General features: G+C 41.3%; 1 protein-coding gene across 16 annotated transcripts in view; it reads right to left on the reverse strand.

Annotated features, from left to right (window-relative positions):
* Positions 1–6,513: 6,513 nt before the first annotated feature.
* The window catches only part of hspg2 (heparan sulfate proteoglycan 2), a 199,816-nt gene continuing 186,843 nt past the window's right edge, over positions 6,514–19,486 (reverse strand). For 9 of the 16 annotated variants that reach the window (XM_014146820.2, XM_045696264.1, XM_045696273.1 and 6 more), the window contains 12 exons: positions 19,077–19,298; positions 18,081–18,325; positions 17,685–17,856; positions 17,352–17,474; positions 15,392–15,448; positions 14,193–14,268; positions 12,142–12,226; positions 11,601–11,675; positions 10,580–10,650; positions 10,173–10,256; positions 9,852–9,955; positions 6,514–9,648 (listed from right to left, as the gene is read on the reverse strand). In XM_014146820.2, the coding sequence (XP_014002295.2) occupies positions 9,476–9,648; positions 9,852–9,955; positions 10,173–10,256; positions 10,580–10,650; positions 11,601–11,675; positions 12,142–12,226; positions 14,193–14,268; positions 15,392–15,448; positions 17,352–17,474; positions 17,685–17,856; positions 18,081–18,325; positions 19,077–19,298 (1,487 nt within the window). In that variant the 3' untranslated portion in view covers positions 6,514–9,475. The remainder of the gene's footprint in view (positions 9,649–9,851; positions 9,956–10,172; positions 10,257–10,579; positions 10,651–11,600; positions 11,676–12,141; positions 12,227–14,192; positions 14,269–15,391; positions 15,449–17,351; positions 17,475–17,684; positions 17,857–18,080; positions 18,326–19,076; positions 19,299–19,486) is intronic. The other 7 variants (XM_045696272.1, XM_045696268.1, XM_014146825.2 and 4 more) reach the window with 5 other exon arrangements.

Here is a 19,486-nt window from a genome sequence, read left to right on the forward strand (position 1 = left end):
GAGTATGTTTGCATCTCAAAAATAGAGAACCAGTGGGTCCTGCGCTCTATCCAAACCAACCAACCACATCAATAACAGTCAGTCAACCTGGCTGTCAGCGTACAGCATCTGGACTCAATGTCTGGCTCAACATGTTATATTCCATGAAATATAAAAAGTAAATTCCCTTATTACATTATTCATTCTACTATATACAGTATTATATAAAGTATTGTATAGCAATAGTATGCTATCAATATGTTTAGTTTAATAACCAACGTAATAAGATAATCCATCACCATCTATGGTACAGCTATGGAACACTCAGGTCTCAGCATTGATGCCTACCTTAACAGAATGTTCCTGAGCAGGTCCACATGACTTTGTAATCATCACACTGTCTCTCTCCGCTGCTGCTCTGAGTTCAGGCAAACAAGGCACTCTGATTTACTGTACCTGCAAAGGAAACCCTGGGAATATCAGAAGTGAGTGACATCCAAGGTTGGGATCAATTCCATTTCAATTCAGTTAATTCAGGAAATAAACCGAAATTCCAATTCTTAATGAGGAAAATGTCTTTAAACCTCCTGAATTAAGTGTCTGAATTGAAATGGAATTGACCCCAACCTACACTCTTAGAAAAAAGGGTTCCAAAAGGGTTTTTCGGCTGTCCCCATAGGACAACTCTTTTAGGTTCTAGGTAGCACCTTTTTTTCTATGAGTGTAGGATGTCCGAGGTCACTTTACCACCATTGAACCAAGCAGTCCTGCAGGCTGAGAGGACCAGGACAAAGAGACAGCTGAGCTGAGATACTGGAGAAACTCTTAAAGACCCAATATGCCGTTGAAACAATAACAAAGTAGCCTTTGTTTTGGTAAAAAGCTGAAGGATGGGCCTGGAGAAATATAACCACTCTCAAATTAATAGACAGAGCTATGGACGCAAGGACTGACCATCCATGATATCAAAATGATAGTTTTACCCATGTTTTGAGGCTATACAGTGGTTGTTTCCATTTGCTTTGTTTAAAAACATTGGAGTAAAACCAGCTTATATTTTGGGTTCTGATGTGGTACAATAGTTGAACTTAGCTCATGAGGCATTCATAAATTATATTCTTCGAGAATCAATGGGTACATATCATTAAGTCCAAAAATGAACGGAGCAACTGCAGGTTGCCCCTTTAAAGAGGCGATCATACATTATTTTCTGAACATTGTACAGTCATTTGTATTAACATAAATACTGTGACGCTCGTCGATAGGAGAAGACCAAGGTGCAGCGTGGTAAGTGCTCATGATTACATTTTATTTATACTCAGAACACTAAACAAAATAACAAACAAAGGAAACTGAACGTCACAGTCTGCAGGCCTTAACTGTACAAAAACAAGATCCTGGAAAAATGTTCAATGGAAAGCTATGGGTCCTATGCAATTCCAGCTCCCAGATTGCAATTCCTATGCCTTCCACTAGATGTCAACAGTCTTCGTTCAAGGTTTCAGGCTTGCTTCTTCCCAAACGAGGAAGAATTTTGAGTTTTGGTACAGGGAGTCGGAGTTGGAAATCAGTCTGTGCGCGCGCGCGACAAAGAGGACACGCATTTGCTCATTTTACTTTTCTATTGAACATACTTCTTTCCGTATGAAATTTTATAGTTTAATTACATTTTAGGGTACCTAAGGATTAAATAAAAATGTAGTTTGACTTGTTTTAACAAAGTTTAGCAGTAGCTTTTTGGATTACTTTCTCTGCATGTTGAAGAAGTGGATTACTGAAATCGATGGCGCCAACTAAACAGACTTTTGGGATATAAAGAAGGATTTTATCTAACAAACCGACCATGCATATTGTTGCTGGGACGCTTGGGATTGCAAATCAGAGTACGATTTTCAAAAAGTAAGTGAATATTTAAGCGCTATTTGTGATTTTACGAAGCCTGTTCTGGTTGAAAAATATTTTGATGTGGGGTGCCGTCCTCAAATAATTGCATGGCATGCTTTCGCTGTAAAGCCTATTGCAAATCAGACAATGCAGTTAGATTTACAAAAATGTAAGCTTTTAACCGATATAAGACACTTGTATGTACCTAGATGTTTAATACCCACAATTTTTATGATTATTTATTTGGATTGCACACCCTCCAATTTCATTGGAAGTTGTCGACAGGTGTCCTGCTGACCGGACGCCTAGCCACACGTATTCTTGTTGGACTTGGTGTGAAGATTTACAATGTCATAAAATACTAGATGCAAAAGATATGCTGTTACCGATAAATTTCCTTTCAGTCTTATGACTCAACATTAGTGAAAGACACAGAAGATCAATACCAGTGACTCTGTAGTATACCTAAATACAATTTAACATTTTGGGATTTTATACTTGAATGTGAATATTTAGGAAAAGAAAGAGAAAAAGAACAAGCAATGTTCCAGGTGTATTGACGTTATACGTAAACAATATTTGACCTTTGATCTTCATTTGAACCTTGATCCCTAGTCAACCACACTGAATAGAAATGTCCAATGGCATAATCCTTTTTACATAAACACAGTCATTGTGACATGAACCATGAACGTGAACTCTCACCACAACCAAAGTATCACATTCACTTTTGACCCTAGGGTTAGAAATCTCCCTACATAATGGGACAAGGTTACTCGTCCTCACACTTGAATGTGGCATTGATTTGTAACTTCTGTTATGACGTGGCCCTTTCTGGGTGTAGATCATGGCTTCCCCCTCTCTCTCACTCTCTCTCCTAAACCCAGGTTTTATTGTCTCAGGTCGTAAAATCCTGGCAGAGACTCTCTCCCCCTGGTCACGCAGAGAGAGCACAGAAAGAGAACAAGGGATTTCACTTGGTCAAACTCTTAAATCCCCAAAATGGGAGAATGAAACAATATGTATACTTTTGAGAGTGTGGGAATGGTCCCTGGACACTTAAGGGACAGTTATGTTGAGTGTGTAACGGTATCTCCCACATAACGGTATCTCTTAAAGTGTATTTCCCAGCTATTAGGTTTACATCTAAATATTGTGAAACGTATGTGATTAAACATGAAACTATTTGTGAAAAGATGTAATGTGATGTTAACCTTCTAAATGGGAGTATGGGTTTTTCATATCAAGATGAACTAGTCAGTGGCCACACCCCCGTGAGCCCAGACAGCACATTAGGCATCATGGACCACCCTTTTCTATTGTTACAGATAAAACCCACTCCTGGTGAAGAATAGTTAAGACTAAGCAAACCCCAGCGTGAGCTGAGGTTGCAAATGGTTGAATTTCTGAGACCAAAACATACCGGATACATACAGAATAAGAGCAAATCTTAGATATGAATTACTAGTCTGCAGCTAGAAATTACGTAAACCGAGGAGGAGAATACAGACAACCGCCAAAACATCTAATCTATGAGAACATTTCTGAATGGTACTCTGATGTATCCATTCTAAGCACAAAATACTTTGATCAGAGAGACTGAAGAATTCTCCAGCAGACGGACCGGATTCCAACAGAGAAGACAACAATGACATACGGGCGTAAATATATACTTGCAATTATTCTCGAATGAGCGGCCGTTCATGTGCGAAGGATTAACATTTCAATGTATATAATTATAGACTGTGTGTAATGCATCCATTTGTCTTTCCTTCTCTTTCTCAGTCCCACCCCTTCCCTTTGTCCACCAAACAGTCGTATCGGCTTACCCCACTAGGGACTCTTTCCTATCATTGTTAGTAACCAATATCTACTCTTTGTTTATGTATTTCAGTGATTATTTAGTTAGTTAGTAAATAAATAATTGAGCCAATTGGTGTATGGATGATTCATAGTAGAGGCTGGGTTCGTGCAGATAACCAACAATTTACGACGTTAAGATGAGACTGAGGAAGGTAATAATAATAATTAATTAATAGAAGACTAATTGATCAGATATTAAAATATCTGAAGAGTTATATTCGGAAAATTATAACTTTGTAATCTGAACATTTTCCGTGGTCCCCCGACTTCATAGTTAATTAAATTTACATGATTAGTTTAATCACTTAATAATAATTACAGATAATTGATTTGAGAAAATAACAGTTTTCACATTTTATGATAGTAAAGACACCACACTTAATTTCAGCGCAGCTTTCCACGCTTCTTGAGAACAGCCTAAGGTGCATTTAATCTTGTTATGTAACCATCCATTGCCAAGTGATTGTCTCTGGAAGTACACTACATCACCAAAAGTATGTGGACACCTGCTCGTCGAAGATCTCATTCCAAGATCATGGGCATTAATATGGAGTTTATCCCCCCTTTGCTTCTATAACAGCCTTCACTTTTCTGGGAAGGCTTTCCACTAGATGGTGGAACATTGCTGCAGGGACTTGCTTCCATTCAGCTACAAGAACATTAGTGAGGTCGGGCACTGATGATGGTCGATTAGGCATGGCTCGCAGTCGGGATTCCAATTCATCCCAAAGGGGTTGAGGTCAGGGCTCTGTGCAGGCCAGTCAAGTTCTTCCACACCAATCTCGACAAACCATTTCTATATGGACCTCGCTTTGTGCACGGGGGCATTGTCATGTTGAAACAGGAAAGGGACATTCACCAAACTGTTGCCACAAAGTTGGAAGCACAGAATAATCTACAATGTCATTGTATACTGTAGCATTAAGATTTCTCTTCACTGGAACTAAGGGGCTTGAACCATGAAATACAGTCCCAGATCTTTATTCCTCCTCTACCAAACCTTACAGTTGGCTCTATGCATTGGGGCAGATAGCGTTCTCCTGGCATCCGCCAAACCCAGATTCGTCCGTCAGACTGCCAGATGGGGAAGCGTGATTCATCACTCTAGAGAACGTGTTTCCACTGCTCCAGAGTCCGATGGCAGCGAGCTTTACACCACTCCAGCTGATGCTTGGCATTGCGCATGGCGGTCTTAGGCTTGTGTGTGGATGCTTGGCCATGGAAACCCATTTCATGAGGCTCCCGACAAACAGTTCTTGTACTGATGTTGCTTCCAGAGGCAGTTTGGAACTCGGTAGTGACGTGTTGCAACCGAGGACAGATTTACGCGCTTCAGCACTTGGCAATCCCGTTCTGTGAGCTTGTGTGGCCTAACACTTCACAGCTGTGCCGCTGTTGTTCCTAGACATTTTCACAATAACAGCACTTCAAGTTTACCGGGGAAGCTCTAGAAGGGCATAAATTTGATGAACTGACTTGTTGGAAAGGTGGCATCTTATGATGGTGCCACGTTGAAAGTCACTGAGCTCTTCAATAAGATCGTTCTTCTGCCAATGTTTGTCTATGGAGATCGCATGGCTGTGCGCTCGATTTTATACACCTGTCAGCAACTGGTGTGGCTGAAAAAGCCGAATCCACTCATTTGAAGGGGTGTCCACATACCTTTGTACATATAGTGTATGTGTCACGCCCTGACCTTAGAAAGCCTTGTTTATTCTCTATTTTGTTAGGTCAGGGTGTGACTTGGGTGGGCATATCTAGGTTTCTATTTCTTTGCCTGCCTAGTATGGTTCCCAATCAGAGGCAGCTGCTTCTCATTGTCTCTGATTGGGGATCATACTTAGGCAGCCCTTTTTCCCACCTGTGATTGTGGGATCTTATCTTTGTGTAGTTGTCTCGTGCAGTCCCAGCAGCGAATGTGAATTCAACAATGACTAGTTTGACTTGTTGTAACTGCAAGAATGTGTCTTCTGTCGTCTCTTTTGACGTTTGGCCAATGTGCATACAGTGGTATGTCTCCAATATTACATGGCCAGTAATCAATAACAACTTAACTTTTCTTTGTGTTCATGGGACCTATTTGTTGGGATGCTTCTTCCACGGTTGCAATGTAATGTGTATGTAATGCTGGTAGAACAGAGCAGTAAAAATGAAATATAAAAGCATTTTTAAATACAGCCACGGTTACTTACTATATAAACATTTGCCATGCCTCATCTAATCTGATAATCATAATTTACAGTAATAAGAGATCTCTATGGTCCTGAGGCTATCCATATCAGAAACCTGATTTGGGTCTAACTTCCATTGGGAACATTGAACCTTGACTTTGTCAATAGGCCTGGTAATAGAGAATCACACTGTCTCGGGTCCTGGGTAAAGAGCTGGCCCACTAAAGATGATGAGAGAACATAATGATGATTAAGGGTAACAATTGTATCATTCAATCTTATCAATCGTATCATCGTATCAATCGTTATTTACTGCTGCTCTTTAATCATTTGTTATTCTTATCTCATACTTTTTTAAAGGTATTTTCTCAAAACTGCATTGTTGGTTAAGGGCTTGTAAGTAAGCATTTCACTGTAAGGTCTACACCTGTGACAAATAACATTTGATTTGATTTGAATATCCTGGGACTGGAGTGTGCAATATCTGGAAGTCAATTAGTAGATAAAGGAGGAATATATTGACAACTGTCAATAGAACGTTAAAAAAATTATACAAGAAAATAATAATAGAACTGGGTAAAAATAATATGATGGGAAAAGAACACGACTCACAAGATTCTAAATAGCACATGAATGTTGTTTTAATGAAGAAACACTGAGGGAGGAGAAGAGTCCTTCCTTCCAACTCTGGAAATGGTTCAGTCAGGAACAAGAGCAGTATCATCCAATGGACAATAACATTATGTGTAGTACACTTCCACTCACTAGAAATTTGTGACAGTATTTTTCAATATGTCTTTAATCCCAAAAAAATGAAACAGAGACAATATTAAAAATGTCAAAAAAGGTGAAATAATATCTTCATCAATGATGAGTGCCCATATCTACTTTATACATACTCAGTACATCAACCATACCCAATTCTATCTTATGATTTAAGACCACACAAATAGGGCATTCAATGTATTAATGATTTGTGATGGTATGATGTTTTTCTCATCTGTGTTTATGCAGTGTTTACTCTTGTCAATTACACAATAAACGCATTGTAACCTTGGTAACTCTACTCAATGTGACATACAGAGCCTAAAATCCTCCATTTTATCATTTCAAACCAGAGCCATGCTGTATGTATAGATCTATACATACACATAGATCTATTTGGGTCTGGCACAAAGCAGCTGACAAGCCCTTCTCAGGCTGATGTTACTGTCAGTTACCACAGTTGTTCCACAGACACTCCACTGAGACTGTATATGTCATGGTGGGAACTCCAGTTGGGGAAGACACTTAGAAGAACGGTATTAAAAATCCAACATGAAGGAAACAGGGTTGTGAGGAGGGAATACACAATAACGCAAGAAAAAAAATGATGGCAAGCTTTTCTGATTGCTCTACAACAGCAGAATCAAGCCTGAAATAAACAGAAATGAATAAAATAAAGAAACAAAAATAAATAAAAATGAAGCAACTTTAAGTGAAATGATAGTGCTCATTTTTAGAATATTAATCAACATAATCTTAAAATGTGAAAAGTTTGTGAATCTCATGAAGTGAACTATGATGCCATATTTGTCATGTGGTCAACCAGTGTGGGCGAGCATGCTCATTGGAGCTCCATAGGTCACAGCTAGCATGCACCCCACCAGGCAGGTTTCAGCTGTATTCTCCCACTGCTGAAGTCATCTAGTCTGTCTGCTGTATGTCTACTGTTCATCTCATCCAATCTGTCTACCCCAACTTATGGAAGCCATATCCATGTCAAAATATGTTGGTATAAATCTGCTTGCATAGTGCGTTAGGTACAACAGCTAACAAAATGATGCAGCTGCTAGAGTTCCATATCAGACCTGTTCGTTCTATGAGACCTACTGAGGCTACTTGCTACTGAACCTGAAAACGACTGAGGAACATCTTGACGCAGTTCTGACGCAGTTCTGCGTTAACCCTCCTGAGGATTTAGATGGCGAGATGCGGACATAAAGTACACACACATAGAGTAACAGTACACAGTTCACACGCATTCAGTACAATCACATACAGTACACACACAACATCATATAGGGATGGTCCCGTGAGGCTCAGTTGGTAGAGCGTGGCGCTTGCAACACCAGGGGTGTGGGTTCCATTCCCACGGTGGACCAGTATGAGAAATGTACAGGGCTACTGTAAGTTGCTCTAGATAAGAGCGTCTACTAAATCAGGGTTTCCCAAAGTCGGTCCTGGAACCCCCACTTACCCAGACTAAACAGATATTTTAACTGACTTGCAAATAGTAAGCACATGATTGTGACTGCAGAAGCAAAATTACAAAATGTCTTAGAATTCTCAGAACCGTTCATAATAAAAAAAACTTCAAAATGCAATCTACATTCATTCTTTAAAACACCATCTTCACGTCTTTTGAGATCTACTCAATCAGATAGGACTCATGAGGAGACTGAGCCACACTAAAAATACTAAAATAAACCTCCGATTTAATCTGGAGAACAACACAACCTCCCCAACCTCAGGAGAGGTGAAAGAAAGTAGGCAGGTGTAACATGTGTTTTACACTGATATTATTTCAAATGTAGAAATGAAGTAAATGTAACAACACATGTAGTACATTAATATAAGGAGACAGACACATGAGTGTTCGTGTGCTGTATTTTCATGTCTGACTTAATAGCACCAAGTTTAAAAAAAACTATTTACAGACACAAAAGAGGCAACCATGCTAGGTGTGGAAAGGCAAGTGATTTTAGAATCAGATCAGAAATGATTTGGCAGAATTGAAAAGCACCATTACTTCTAATAGCGTTCTGTTTGTTTTTAAAATCCTGTCTTCCCCTGAGATGTGTCTTGATGCTGCTTTGTGACGTGACCTCTGTGACCCCTCTACAAATAGTGTGACAAGGCTGTGAGCATGCTCGCCCCTCAGGTTCCCCTACAGAAGTGAAGAAGAAAGTAGAAGGCCTAAATGTCTTCAAGTATTAACACAACTAGGCCCTATAAAAAGCCCTGGACACACAGTATTAGAACCCAGAATCAACTCTAGGACAGTTATGGTAGAAGAGCAGTTATGGTTAGTTTGCATGTTTCCCCCACAAATATATAATATATATTTATATGTATATAAATAAAAATTCAGTGCTGTAAAAACATCTCCAACGCCATAGGATCTGACCCATCGTAGAAGGCCTATAGCGTTTTACTCTCTTGTTGTCATGGCTAAAAGCTACTGCCGGGAGTATGTAAACTGTACTGGTCTGTGTTAATAGTCCTTGACCTTCATTGACAATACAACACTGAGGAAGTGAAGACTTGTTAATATCATTTCATTTTTCTCTTTTTTTTTGGTTTAATGCACATAGAGCAAAATATCATTTTGTGTTGTGTATCTTTGTTTTTGGTTGGAGCAAAGCACCACGTTTGTATCAAACTGACCGTGGGTATGCATGTATGTAAGTCTCTGTGTGTTTGCGTGTAACTGTGAATGTGTGTGTGTGTATCTTGTCTCCATAGTCTCTCTCTCTCTCTGTGTGTGTGTGTGTGTGTGTGTGGGTGTGTGTTTGTGGGGGGGAGGTGCTGTAGGTCTATGATGAGCAACGGCCCACGTTAATGCCATTCTCTGCCGGGACCTGCAGCTCGATGGGTCTGGCCAGCTGCTCTCCCGGCCGGGCGTTCATCAGAGACAGGTTCCTCACACAGCCTTCGAGCCCCGAGGAGAACTTCCCTCCCGTCATCGCAGATATGTCCGGGGCACCTCCTGTAACACATAAACACACATGAGTACATGCACGCACACACACAACCTCAGTGAAGGTCCTTAGAGAAGACACAATATCACCTCTGTCAATCAGTCATTTGCCTATAGATTTGGGACACTGTACTTTCAAACTCTTTGGAGACCTTGAAAATGAATACTTGACATTTTCCCAACATGTCTCTAACGGGAAGGAGGACACGTACCCAGGTATACATTGCCTTCGGTGTTCACCATGATGCTTTTGCCTTGTGATTGTCCTCGTCGAATGGCTCCTCCGTCTATCTGAATATATCCCTGTTTACCAGTTCTGATCACACACACAGAAGAAAACGTTCCTTACTCGTATAATCAGTACACTTCATCACGAAGCACAGAGAATATTCGTTGAGAACATAAATCACTACTAAAAATATAATCATTTTCTATTCTATTAAAAGTAGATCTTCCACTGTATGTGGAATAAGAGGTGAATAATCCAAGGTGTAACAGAGCATGAGAGTGGAAGGTCATGTACTGTATGTTACCTCACAGCAGTGACCTTGTGCCATCTGCCATCGTTGATGGGCTCTCTGGACTGGATCTGAGACTCACCACTGCCCAGCTGGTAGCTGTGGACAGACAGGGAACAAGCAACAGCAGCATTACTACTGGGACTACATAGAGGAGAATAAAGACCTACAGTGGGGGCTGAAATTACTGACATCCTTGATAAAGATGAGTGTACAATATAGCTCAGTATTTTCATTATTTATTTTATACAGTCATTCTTGCTCATCTTTATGTCTTTTATCATTTCGGACCCCACCGTATGTGCTTAGTTAGGACTGGTGCAAACAATGTTACCAATCAGATATACGAACAGCATGGTATATTCCTTAGGATACCACCATAATCAAGAAGAAAAACAGTGATGTCAGTGATGCTTTCTTACCTGAAGACTAAGTGTCCGTTTTGCAGACCAAGACTGATAAAGTCCTTGCCCTTGCCTTGATCTCCAAGTTCCTGGAAATAAAGTTATTTAGATGACAAATTAAAGGAAAGTTATGACAGTATAATGACAGACAGTAAAATAGCATATACTGTATCATATTCAGTAGGTATACTCAAATACTACTTGAAAAGGTCTGGTCAGACACATTTCCTAGGTGGCAAAGGTCGGGATGAATATTGTAATTTTTCGGCATAGTAACAAACCCCAGCCTCGCAACCCAAAACTGTTCACACCGCTCTTTTCGGAGGAGAGAAATTGTTGCAATTTTAAACCTAATTTCCCACAATTCTTCACATTTTGCATGGGGCAGAGATGTTTTTTTTCTGTTTTAAAGCTAATTTCCTGCAATAATCAAAAAATCCATGTCTTATGTATGTTTATATGATACCAGGGGTCGAAGCCCAACTGATTAGTTGAGAACCGTGGTCCGTATTGACCCCATTCTGGGTCCAAATCGTACCGCAGTCAGCCAGTTGAGTATGGGGGATATACTATACAGTATATCTAACATACTGTATATCTGGAACATATATTAAAACCATAATGGATTTGTTCATATACTGAGCGCACAGGTTTTGTATTAAGACTTGTGGAGTTCCCTGTATTGTATAGGATACACACAAATATATTTTTAGACCTATTCAAACTTTGATCACAAACCTGAATCGAGCTCCTTTTGGTAGTACAGAATAAATGTTACATGCAACATAACAATGAGCATTGAAGCTGTCACAGCCATAGTGCATATTATACAACATACATATTATTGTTAAGGGTTGATTGATTTAATTGATTTGTTAATTAAAGGTAGTAGGCTGCTCCAGCCGGGAAAAACAACACATATAGATTCAAGTTCAAAACATGTATCCATAGTTATGGTGTAGATATAGTGTAAGACTGTCAAATCATCTTACAATACATCTATACATGAAGTACATATCCTGAAATATACCATATTTACCAGGTGTTTTGGCGAGGTGGATACCTTTTTACTAGCATGCATCTTGCGGAAATGGCTAGCGCCATTAACTGACTCCTGGGGAAGATGGGAAGGGGCTTGGGTTAGAGAGGCAAAGCAACAACCAGGCAACATGCAGTGCAGTCAATCAAAACAGTTCTGTCAAAACCATGCCAAACCATGCCAAACCATGCCTGGACCAGAGCCAACATGCCAAACCGACAGCCAGTCTGTAAGTTACATCAATCTCAATGCAATGAGAAAGAAGTGAGCTGTGAGAGCCAGTTAAAAACATTAGAAACAACCAAAAGGAAAAGAGCAGTTGAATGCCAGTGAACCACTTTTAGTCTGAGAAAAGCGAGACACAAATCCAATGTATTATTATAATTATTATCATTAATGACAGTGAGTGTAAACGGAAGTGCTGAATCAAAGTGCTCTATGGTAGGTTATTGGTAAATATGTGATTAGATAGTTAGGATGATAAATAGTGCTGAGTATTGCCCCGGGGGTGCATGAGTACGGTGGCCAGGTTAGGACATACCACTCCCTGCCACAGGATCAGGCCCTCTTTGGAGTTGGTGTTGACCTTGATTTCCAGCTCAATGGTCTCTGGAGTGTCAGGGCCGCTGCAAAACACAACACGCACAGACACACACAGACATTATAACACACACACAGACATTATAACACACAGACATTATAACACACACACAGACATTATAACACACACACAGACATTATAACACACACACAGACATTATAACACACACACAGACATTATAACACACACACAGACATTATAACACACACACAGACATTATAACACACATACAGTGCATTCAGAAAGTATTCATACCCCTTCCTTTTTTTCACATTTTGTTACGTTACAGCCTTATTCTACAATGGATTAAATAAATAAAAAATCCTCATTAATCTACACACAATACCCCATAATGACAAAGAGAAAACAGGTTTTTAGAAATGTTTACAAATGTATTAAAAATAAAGAACAGAAATACCATATTTACATAAGTATTCAGACCTTTTACTATGAGACTTGAAATTGAACTCAGGTGCATCCTGTTTACATGGATCATCCTTGAGATGTTTCTACAATTTGATTGGAGTCCACCTGTGGTAAATTCAATTGATTGGACATGACTTGGAAAGGCACACACCTGTCTATACAAGGTCCCACAGTTGACAGTGCATGTCAGAGCAGAAAAAAACATGAAGTCAAAGGAATTGTCCGTAGATCTCAGAGACAGGATTGTGTCGAGGCACAGATCTGGGGAAGGATACCAAAACATTTCTTCAGCATTGAAGGTCCCCAAGAACACAGTGGCTTCCATCATTCTTAAATGGAAGAAGTTTGGAACCACTAAGACTCTTCCTAGAGCTGGCTGCCCGGCCAAACTGAGCAATCAGGGGAGAAGGGCCTTGGTCAGGGAGGTGACCAAGAACCCGATGGTCACTCTGACAGAGCTCCAGAGTTCTTCTGTGGAGATGGGAGAACATTCCAGAAGGACAACCATCTCTGCAGCACTCCACCAATCAGGCCTTTATGGTAGAGTGGCCAGACGGAAGCCACTCCTCAGTAAAAGACACATGACAGCCAGCTTGGAGTTTGCCAAAAGGCACCTAAAGGACTCTCAGACCACGAGAAACAAGATTGAACTCTTTGGCATGAATGCCAAACGTCACGCCAGGAGGAAACCTGACACCATCCCTACAGTGAAGCATGGTGATGGTAGCATCATGCTGTGGTGATGTTTTTCAGCGGCAGGGACTTGGAGACTAGTCAGGATCAAGGGAAAGATGAATGGAGCAAAGTACAGAGATATCCTTGATGAAAACCTGCTCCAGAGTGCTCAGGACATCAGACTGGGGCGAAGGTTCACCTTCCAACAGGACAACGACCCTAAGCACATAGCCAAGACAACACAGGAGTGGTTTTGGGACAAGGTCCTTGAGTGGCCCAGCCAGAGCTTGGACTTGAACCTGATCAAACATCTCTGGAGAGACCTGAAAATAGCTGTGCAGCGACGCTCCACATCCAACCCGACAGAGCTTGAGAGGATCTGCAGAGAATTATGGGAAAAACTTTCCAAATACAGGTGTGCCAAGCTTGTAGCGTCATACCCAAGAAGACTCGAGGCTGTAATCGCTGCCAAAGGTGCTTCAACAAAGTACTGAGTAAAGTGTCTGAATACTTATGTAAATGTGATGTTTCAGCGTTGAATTAGAAAAAATGTCTTTAAACCTGTTTTTGCTTTGTCATTATGGGGTATTGTGTTTAGATTGATGAGGAATAAAACTATTTAATCAATTTTACAATAAGGCTGAAACGTAACAAAATGTGGAAAAGGTCAAGGGGTCTGAATGCTTTCCAAATGCACTGTATACATGGATAAAGAGAGCGTAAGAGGGGGAGAGGGAGAGAGAGAAAGAGAGAGGGGGAGACCCAGACATGGTTTTAAAACTACCTAGACCATGTCAATGTCTCAATACAATAGTGACAATTGTAGAGAAGGAAACTGATACAGCTTAAAGAAAGTGACTTCCTTCTCCACTTGGGAAACTCTGGCTCACCTTCTGGGGAAGATAGTCTTGGGAAGAGAAAGGTAACCGTTGTCATAGAATTTAACTGCATACTCAATGGGGGCATCTATAAAAACAGAGTAGAAAACACAACACCTCAGTTTCCTGTATGTTGCTCTAAACATCCTTAGTGTTAGTGCTCCCTCCGGTGGCAGCAGGGTGAATGGAACCTCCGTCCAACTGGCTCAGTTAGAAACTAACAGTAGTTAGTACACAATACTTAAGAAAGAGGGAAAAAGACAAATAAACGTTCTAATCAATATTTGTATTTATATTTTTAAATAGCTCTACTTTTGACACATTCCTCAACACAGTATTTTATACTAAGTGCAGATTGAAAATTCTGTATTGACAGACAGACAAACTGTACAAAATAACACAGTCAGACGACATTCTCCGTAGTACATGTCATTCATCACACACACTAGGTCTGTAGAGTCAAGCGAGACAGGCATCTCAGTGCAGTGTGGACCCAGGCGATCGAGTGCTCCATGCATAGTTATCATCTTCAAGGGTGTTTCAACTCACCCAAACGGCTCTCACATCATAACACTTTCATAAAAATACTTTTAGTGGTTAGTAACTGACAACAAACATCCTTGTTCCAATGGGTAGAAAATAACGCATTTCACATTCTCAGTTTCCAACGAACGAGAGCAGAAGTGGAGAAAAAAAACAGCTGTTCTGTTGTTGATTTGGACAGGCAGTTTGGAAGACGGCAGTTTGGAAGATGTTGCAGTAAGTAGTTGGTTATGTCAGACTCGACAGGACGCTTGTTTAGGAGAGGACAAAAGGGGAATTCTATATGTCTTGCATCTCTAAAACATACACAGTATCTCAAACAAGAGAGAGAAAAGGTGTCAAAGGGCCAAAACCCAATAATACACAACCGCAAGAAGACGCAATATCCATCTGCATAGTACCGTACCCTTAGCCTTTAACAACATACAATTCCCCCCTCCCAACATTTCACAGGATAGGAACCCCAGCCACCAGTTCAGTACAGTATATGAATGTGTAGCGTTGTTTTGGTAGTACAGTGTTGTGTAAGTTTCTCTGATTTGCTGAGTGTGTGTTAGGCTGGCGGCGGGGGCCATGCGGGTCTCTCGGGGGCCCTTAGGTCGATCAGATGGGCCCCTGACGGTTAGTCACGGTTGTGTCAGGCAGAACTGAAGGGAGGGATACTGTACCATTAACCCCGCTACCCTCCAAATTCCACAGGGCCTCGGCGAAGCTGGAGACCTGGCCTGTGTGTGTGGAACATAGCCATTAGAGTGCAGGGGTAAGACACCAGATCATGTCGCTTTGACACCCAACACTACAGACCACTGCTGGATCCTATAGACTAGAATAGCTTTCGGATGTTACGTTGTGGAGAATCATCTTCATATGAGCCCATTCCTTAGACGAGGGGTCTGGTTGAGGCCGAGCTAATGCAATGGTCCATGGGAGAGAGATTGTTATGTCTACTGGTAACTAATATCTCTGTCAAGATTAAAGGGGTGTATTCTAAGCTAACATATACACAGTGCTACTGTGAAGCGGTTTGATGGTATGCCCAGAGATGTCTGTATCTCCGAATGAAGAAACAGCGCTACAAACAATATACCATACCCAGCATTTATGGCAACAGCAATTGTTGGACAAATTGAGAGAGAACAAAAATACTATATGTGAACACAGTCAAAGTGTTATAATTAGGTAATTAGGTTACAATGATTTCTTATCCAGATACTCTAACCAGAATTGTTCCATTTGATCTGCTAGTCTCCCTCAATGTCTATGATAATAAAGTCACATCTAATGGGACTAGAATATATAGTGGAATGGTTGTGTGTGTGTGGTGTATAGGAGGGGACTAGAATATATAGTGGACTGGTTGTGTGTGTAGTGTATAGGAGGGGACTAGAATATATAGTGGACTGGTTGTGTGTGTAGTGTATAGGAGGGGACTAGAATATATAGTGGAATGGTTGTGTGTGTGTTAGTGTATAGGAGGGGACTAGAATATATAGTGGAATGGTTGTGTGTGTGTGGTGTATAGGAGGGGACTAGAATATATAGTGGACTGGTTGTGTGTGTAGTGTATAGGAGGGGACTAGAATATATAGTGGACTGGTTGTGTGTGTAGTGTATAGGAGGGGACTAGAATATATAGTGGACTGGTTGTGTGTGTAGTGTATAGGAGGGGACTAGAATATATAGTGGACTGGTTGTGTGTGTAGTGTATAGGAGGGGACTAGAATATATAGTGGACTGGTTGTGTGTGTGTAGTGTATAGGAGGGGACTAGAATATATAGTGGAATGGTTGTGTGTGTAGTGTATAGGAGGGGACTAGAATATATAGTGGACTGGTTGTGTGTGTGTGTAGTGTATAGGAGGGGACTAGAATATATAGTGGACTGGTTGTGTGTGTGTAGTGTATAGGAGGGGACTAGAATATATAGTGGACTGGTTGTGTGTGTAGTGTATAGGAGGGGACTAGAATATATAGTGGACTGGTTGTGTGTATAGGAGGGGACTAGAATATATAGTGGAATGGTTGTGTGTGTGTAGTGTATAGGAGGGGACTAGAATATATAGTGGAATGGTTGTGTGTGTGTATTGTATAGGAGGGGACTAGAATATATAGTGGACTGGTTGTGTGTGGTGTATAGGAGGGGACTAGAATATATAGTGGACTGGTTGTGTGTATAGGAGGGGACTAGAATATATAGTGGAATGGTTGTGTGTGTGTAGTGTATAGGAGGGGACTAGAATATATAGTGGAATGGTTGTGTGTGTAGTGTATAGGAGGGGACTAGAATATATAGTGGACTGGTTGTGTGTGTAGTGTATAGGAGGGGACTAGAATATATAGGGGACTGGTTGTGTGTGTAGTGTATAGGAGGGGACTAGAATATATAGTGGAATGGTTGTGTGTGTGTAGTGTATAGGAGGGGACTAGAATATATAGTGGACTGGTTGTGTGTGTGTAGTGTATAGGAGGGGACTAGAATATATAGTGGAATGGTTGTGTGTGTAGTGTATAGGAGGGGACTAGAATATATAGTGGAATGGTTGTGTGTGTAGTGTATAGGAGGGGACTAGAATATATTGTGGAATGGTTGTGTGTGTAGTGTATAGGAGGGGACTAGAGCAGTACTCACTCTCGCCACAGACGGGGCCATTGAAGCCTACAGGACACACACACTGGTTGTTGACACAGCTGCCTCCGTTCTGACACTGGTCACTGCTCTGGCAGGTATCCTTCAACACCTCACATCGCTCACCTGGAGAGGGAACAGAGACAGGGCTCAGAAATTAGAGGGGTCAAAGTGGCATTATGGGGAGAGATACACACGACAGTTATCTCGTTTGGGAAAGATTCTTTTCAGAATAGGGTTATTGAATGCCAATAATTAAATCAATCTACGCCACATAGCTCTAACCAAACTGAATTCCCATAGATAGTACTTAATTTAACTATACAATGTACTCACCCTCGAAGCCGTCCTTGCATAGACACTGGTACTCATACTCGGCGCTCGGCATGCAGCTGGCCCCGTTTAGACAGGGGTTGCGGTCACAGGGACTGTTGTCCTTACACTGGATGATGGCCATGCTGTCTGTGAAGCTGTAGGACAGGTCCACCTTCTTACCGTTGATGGACACCTGGACAACACAGAGGGTTAGAGGTCCAATCAAGTCCAATTATTCATGTCAAACAATCAGGGAAAAGAAGACAGTTTCATGTTTCTTTTTTTACTATTGATGTTCTGTGACTGTTTGGATATGTGACGCTGTTGTAGTAATATGGTGGTTATAAACATGACATAAGTGCTTATGAATTATAATAAAGGCCATCATGGCTCATGCTGTGTGTGTGTTGAGCTCACCTCTCCTATGCATCCATCGTACAGAACACTGATGTTAAGGGCCTTGGGTATGATGTCAATGTTGGGGACTCCTCCTAGGTACATGGGGGTGTGGATATTCAGGCCCTGCGCCTTGCCTGGCGACGACCTCCTGACCTCCCGGCCACCGTCAATCTTCAGAGAGCCGTCCTTGTCGAGGCGCCCGGCCTCCAAGCGGTGCCACTGGCCCAGGGTGACCGGCTCAGGACTGCGCAGGACAGCTTGGCCTGGAAACAAAGACAGTAGCATGGTTTCCACTATCACGTCAGTGCTTGCTAATGCCTTGATAGTTTCCTTTTCCACTGTTTTGTTGATGCCTGAGAGGAGCTAAGTGTGAAAACTAGGCCAATGAAACATCGGAGATACTTAATCTAGAGACAATGATTATATAGGTCAACAGAGTTACAAGTGACTCAATATTAGTTAAAGGAATTCTTCAGGATTTTGGCAATGATTAACTCTTGGATACCATTTTTATGTCTCTGTGTCAAGTATGAAGGAAGTTAGAGGTAGTTTCGCGAGCCAACACTAACTAGCATTTACACAATGACTGGAAGTCTATGGTATCTCCTAGCATGCTAGCAGATACCATAGCGCAATGACTGGGCAATGACTACCAGTCATGGCGCTAACACTAGTTAGCAATTGCGCTAGCAACTTCATTCAAACTGCAAGCAGAGACATAAACATGCTATCCATGAGTTCATCTGACACTGGGGAAGTAGATAAAGTGCCTCATTGCCAAAATCCCGAAGTATCCCTTTTAGATTCAAGAATCTAGGGCACAACCATAAACCGCTTTGATCTCGAAAACGAAAAGGTAACAGTTGGAGAGGATACAGCAGGTTGAGTAGCTATCATAGTATAGCAGTAATATATCAGGGCCTCTCACCCACATCAATAAATATCATTCATGATAAAACTCCTTATTGTGTACTATGCAGTATACAGTATTATATTGAATCTCTACGCTCTCACCAGTCCCCAGTTCATAGCGGAACTGCACGTGTCCATCCACCATCTCTATGGAGACAAAATCCTCTGTCTTCATCTTCTTGCCCACGCTGAAGAACATCAGACCGTCCAGGTCCATGGGTTTGAACTCCATCTCGATGTGCAGGTCATTGTGGATGTTGGTCAGAGGAGGGTATGCAATGTACGAGTCCATACCGTCAAACAAGGGAGTAGTCACCAATTCACCTAGAGGAAACAAACATCAACAAGATGTTCAAATATGATGTCTAGAAAGAAAGTGGGATCATGCCTCAATGGTTATACGATACAGAAAACAAGGGAAAGGAGGTCCGCTGTCGTATTGCCATCAGAGGCCCGTGTGGGGCGAGCCGCTGTTCTACCATCGTCGGGTGGGCAGAGGCTTGCCCACTCGA

The sequence above is a fragment of the Salmo salar genome, chromosome ssa15, assembly GCF_905237065.1.
Source record: "Salmo salar chromosome ssa15, Ssal_v3.1, whole genome shotgun sequence".
Lineage (NCBI taxonomy): Eukaryota > Metazoa > Chordata > Actinopteri > Salmoniformes > Salmonidae > Salmo > Salmo salar.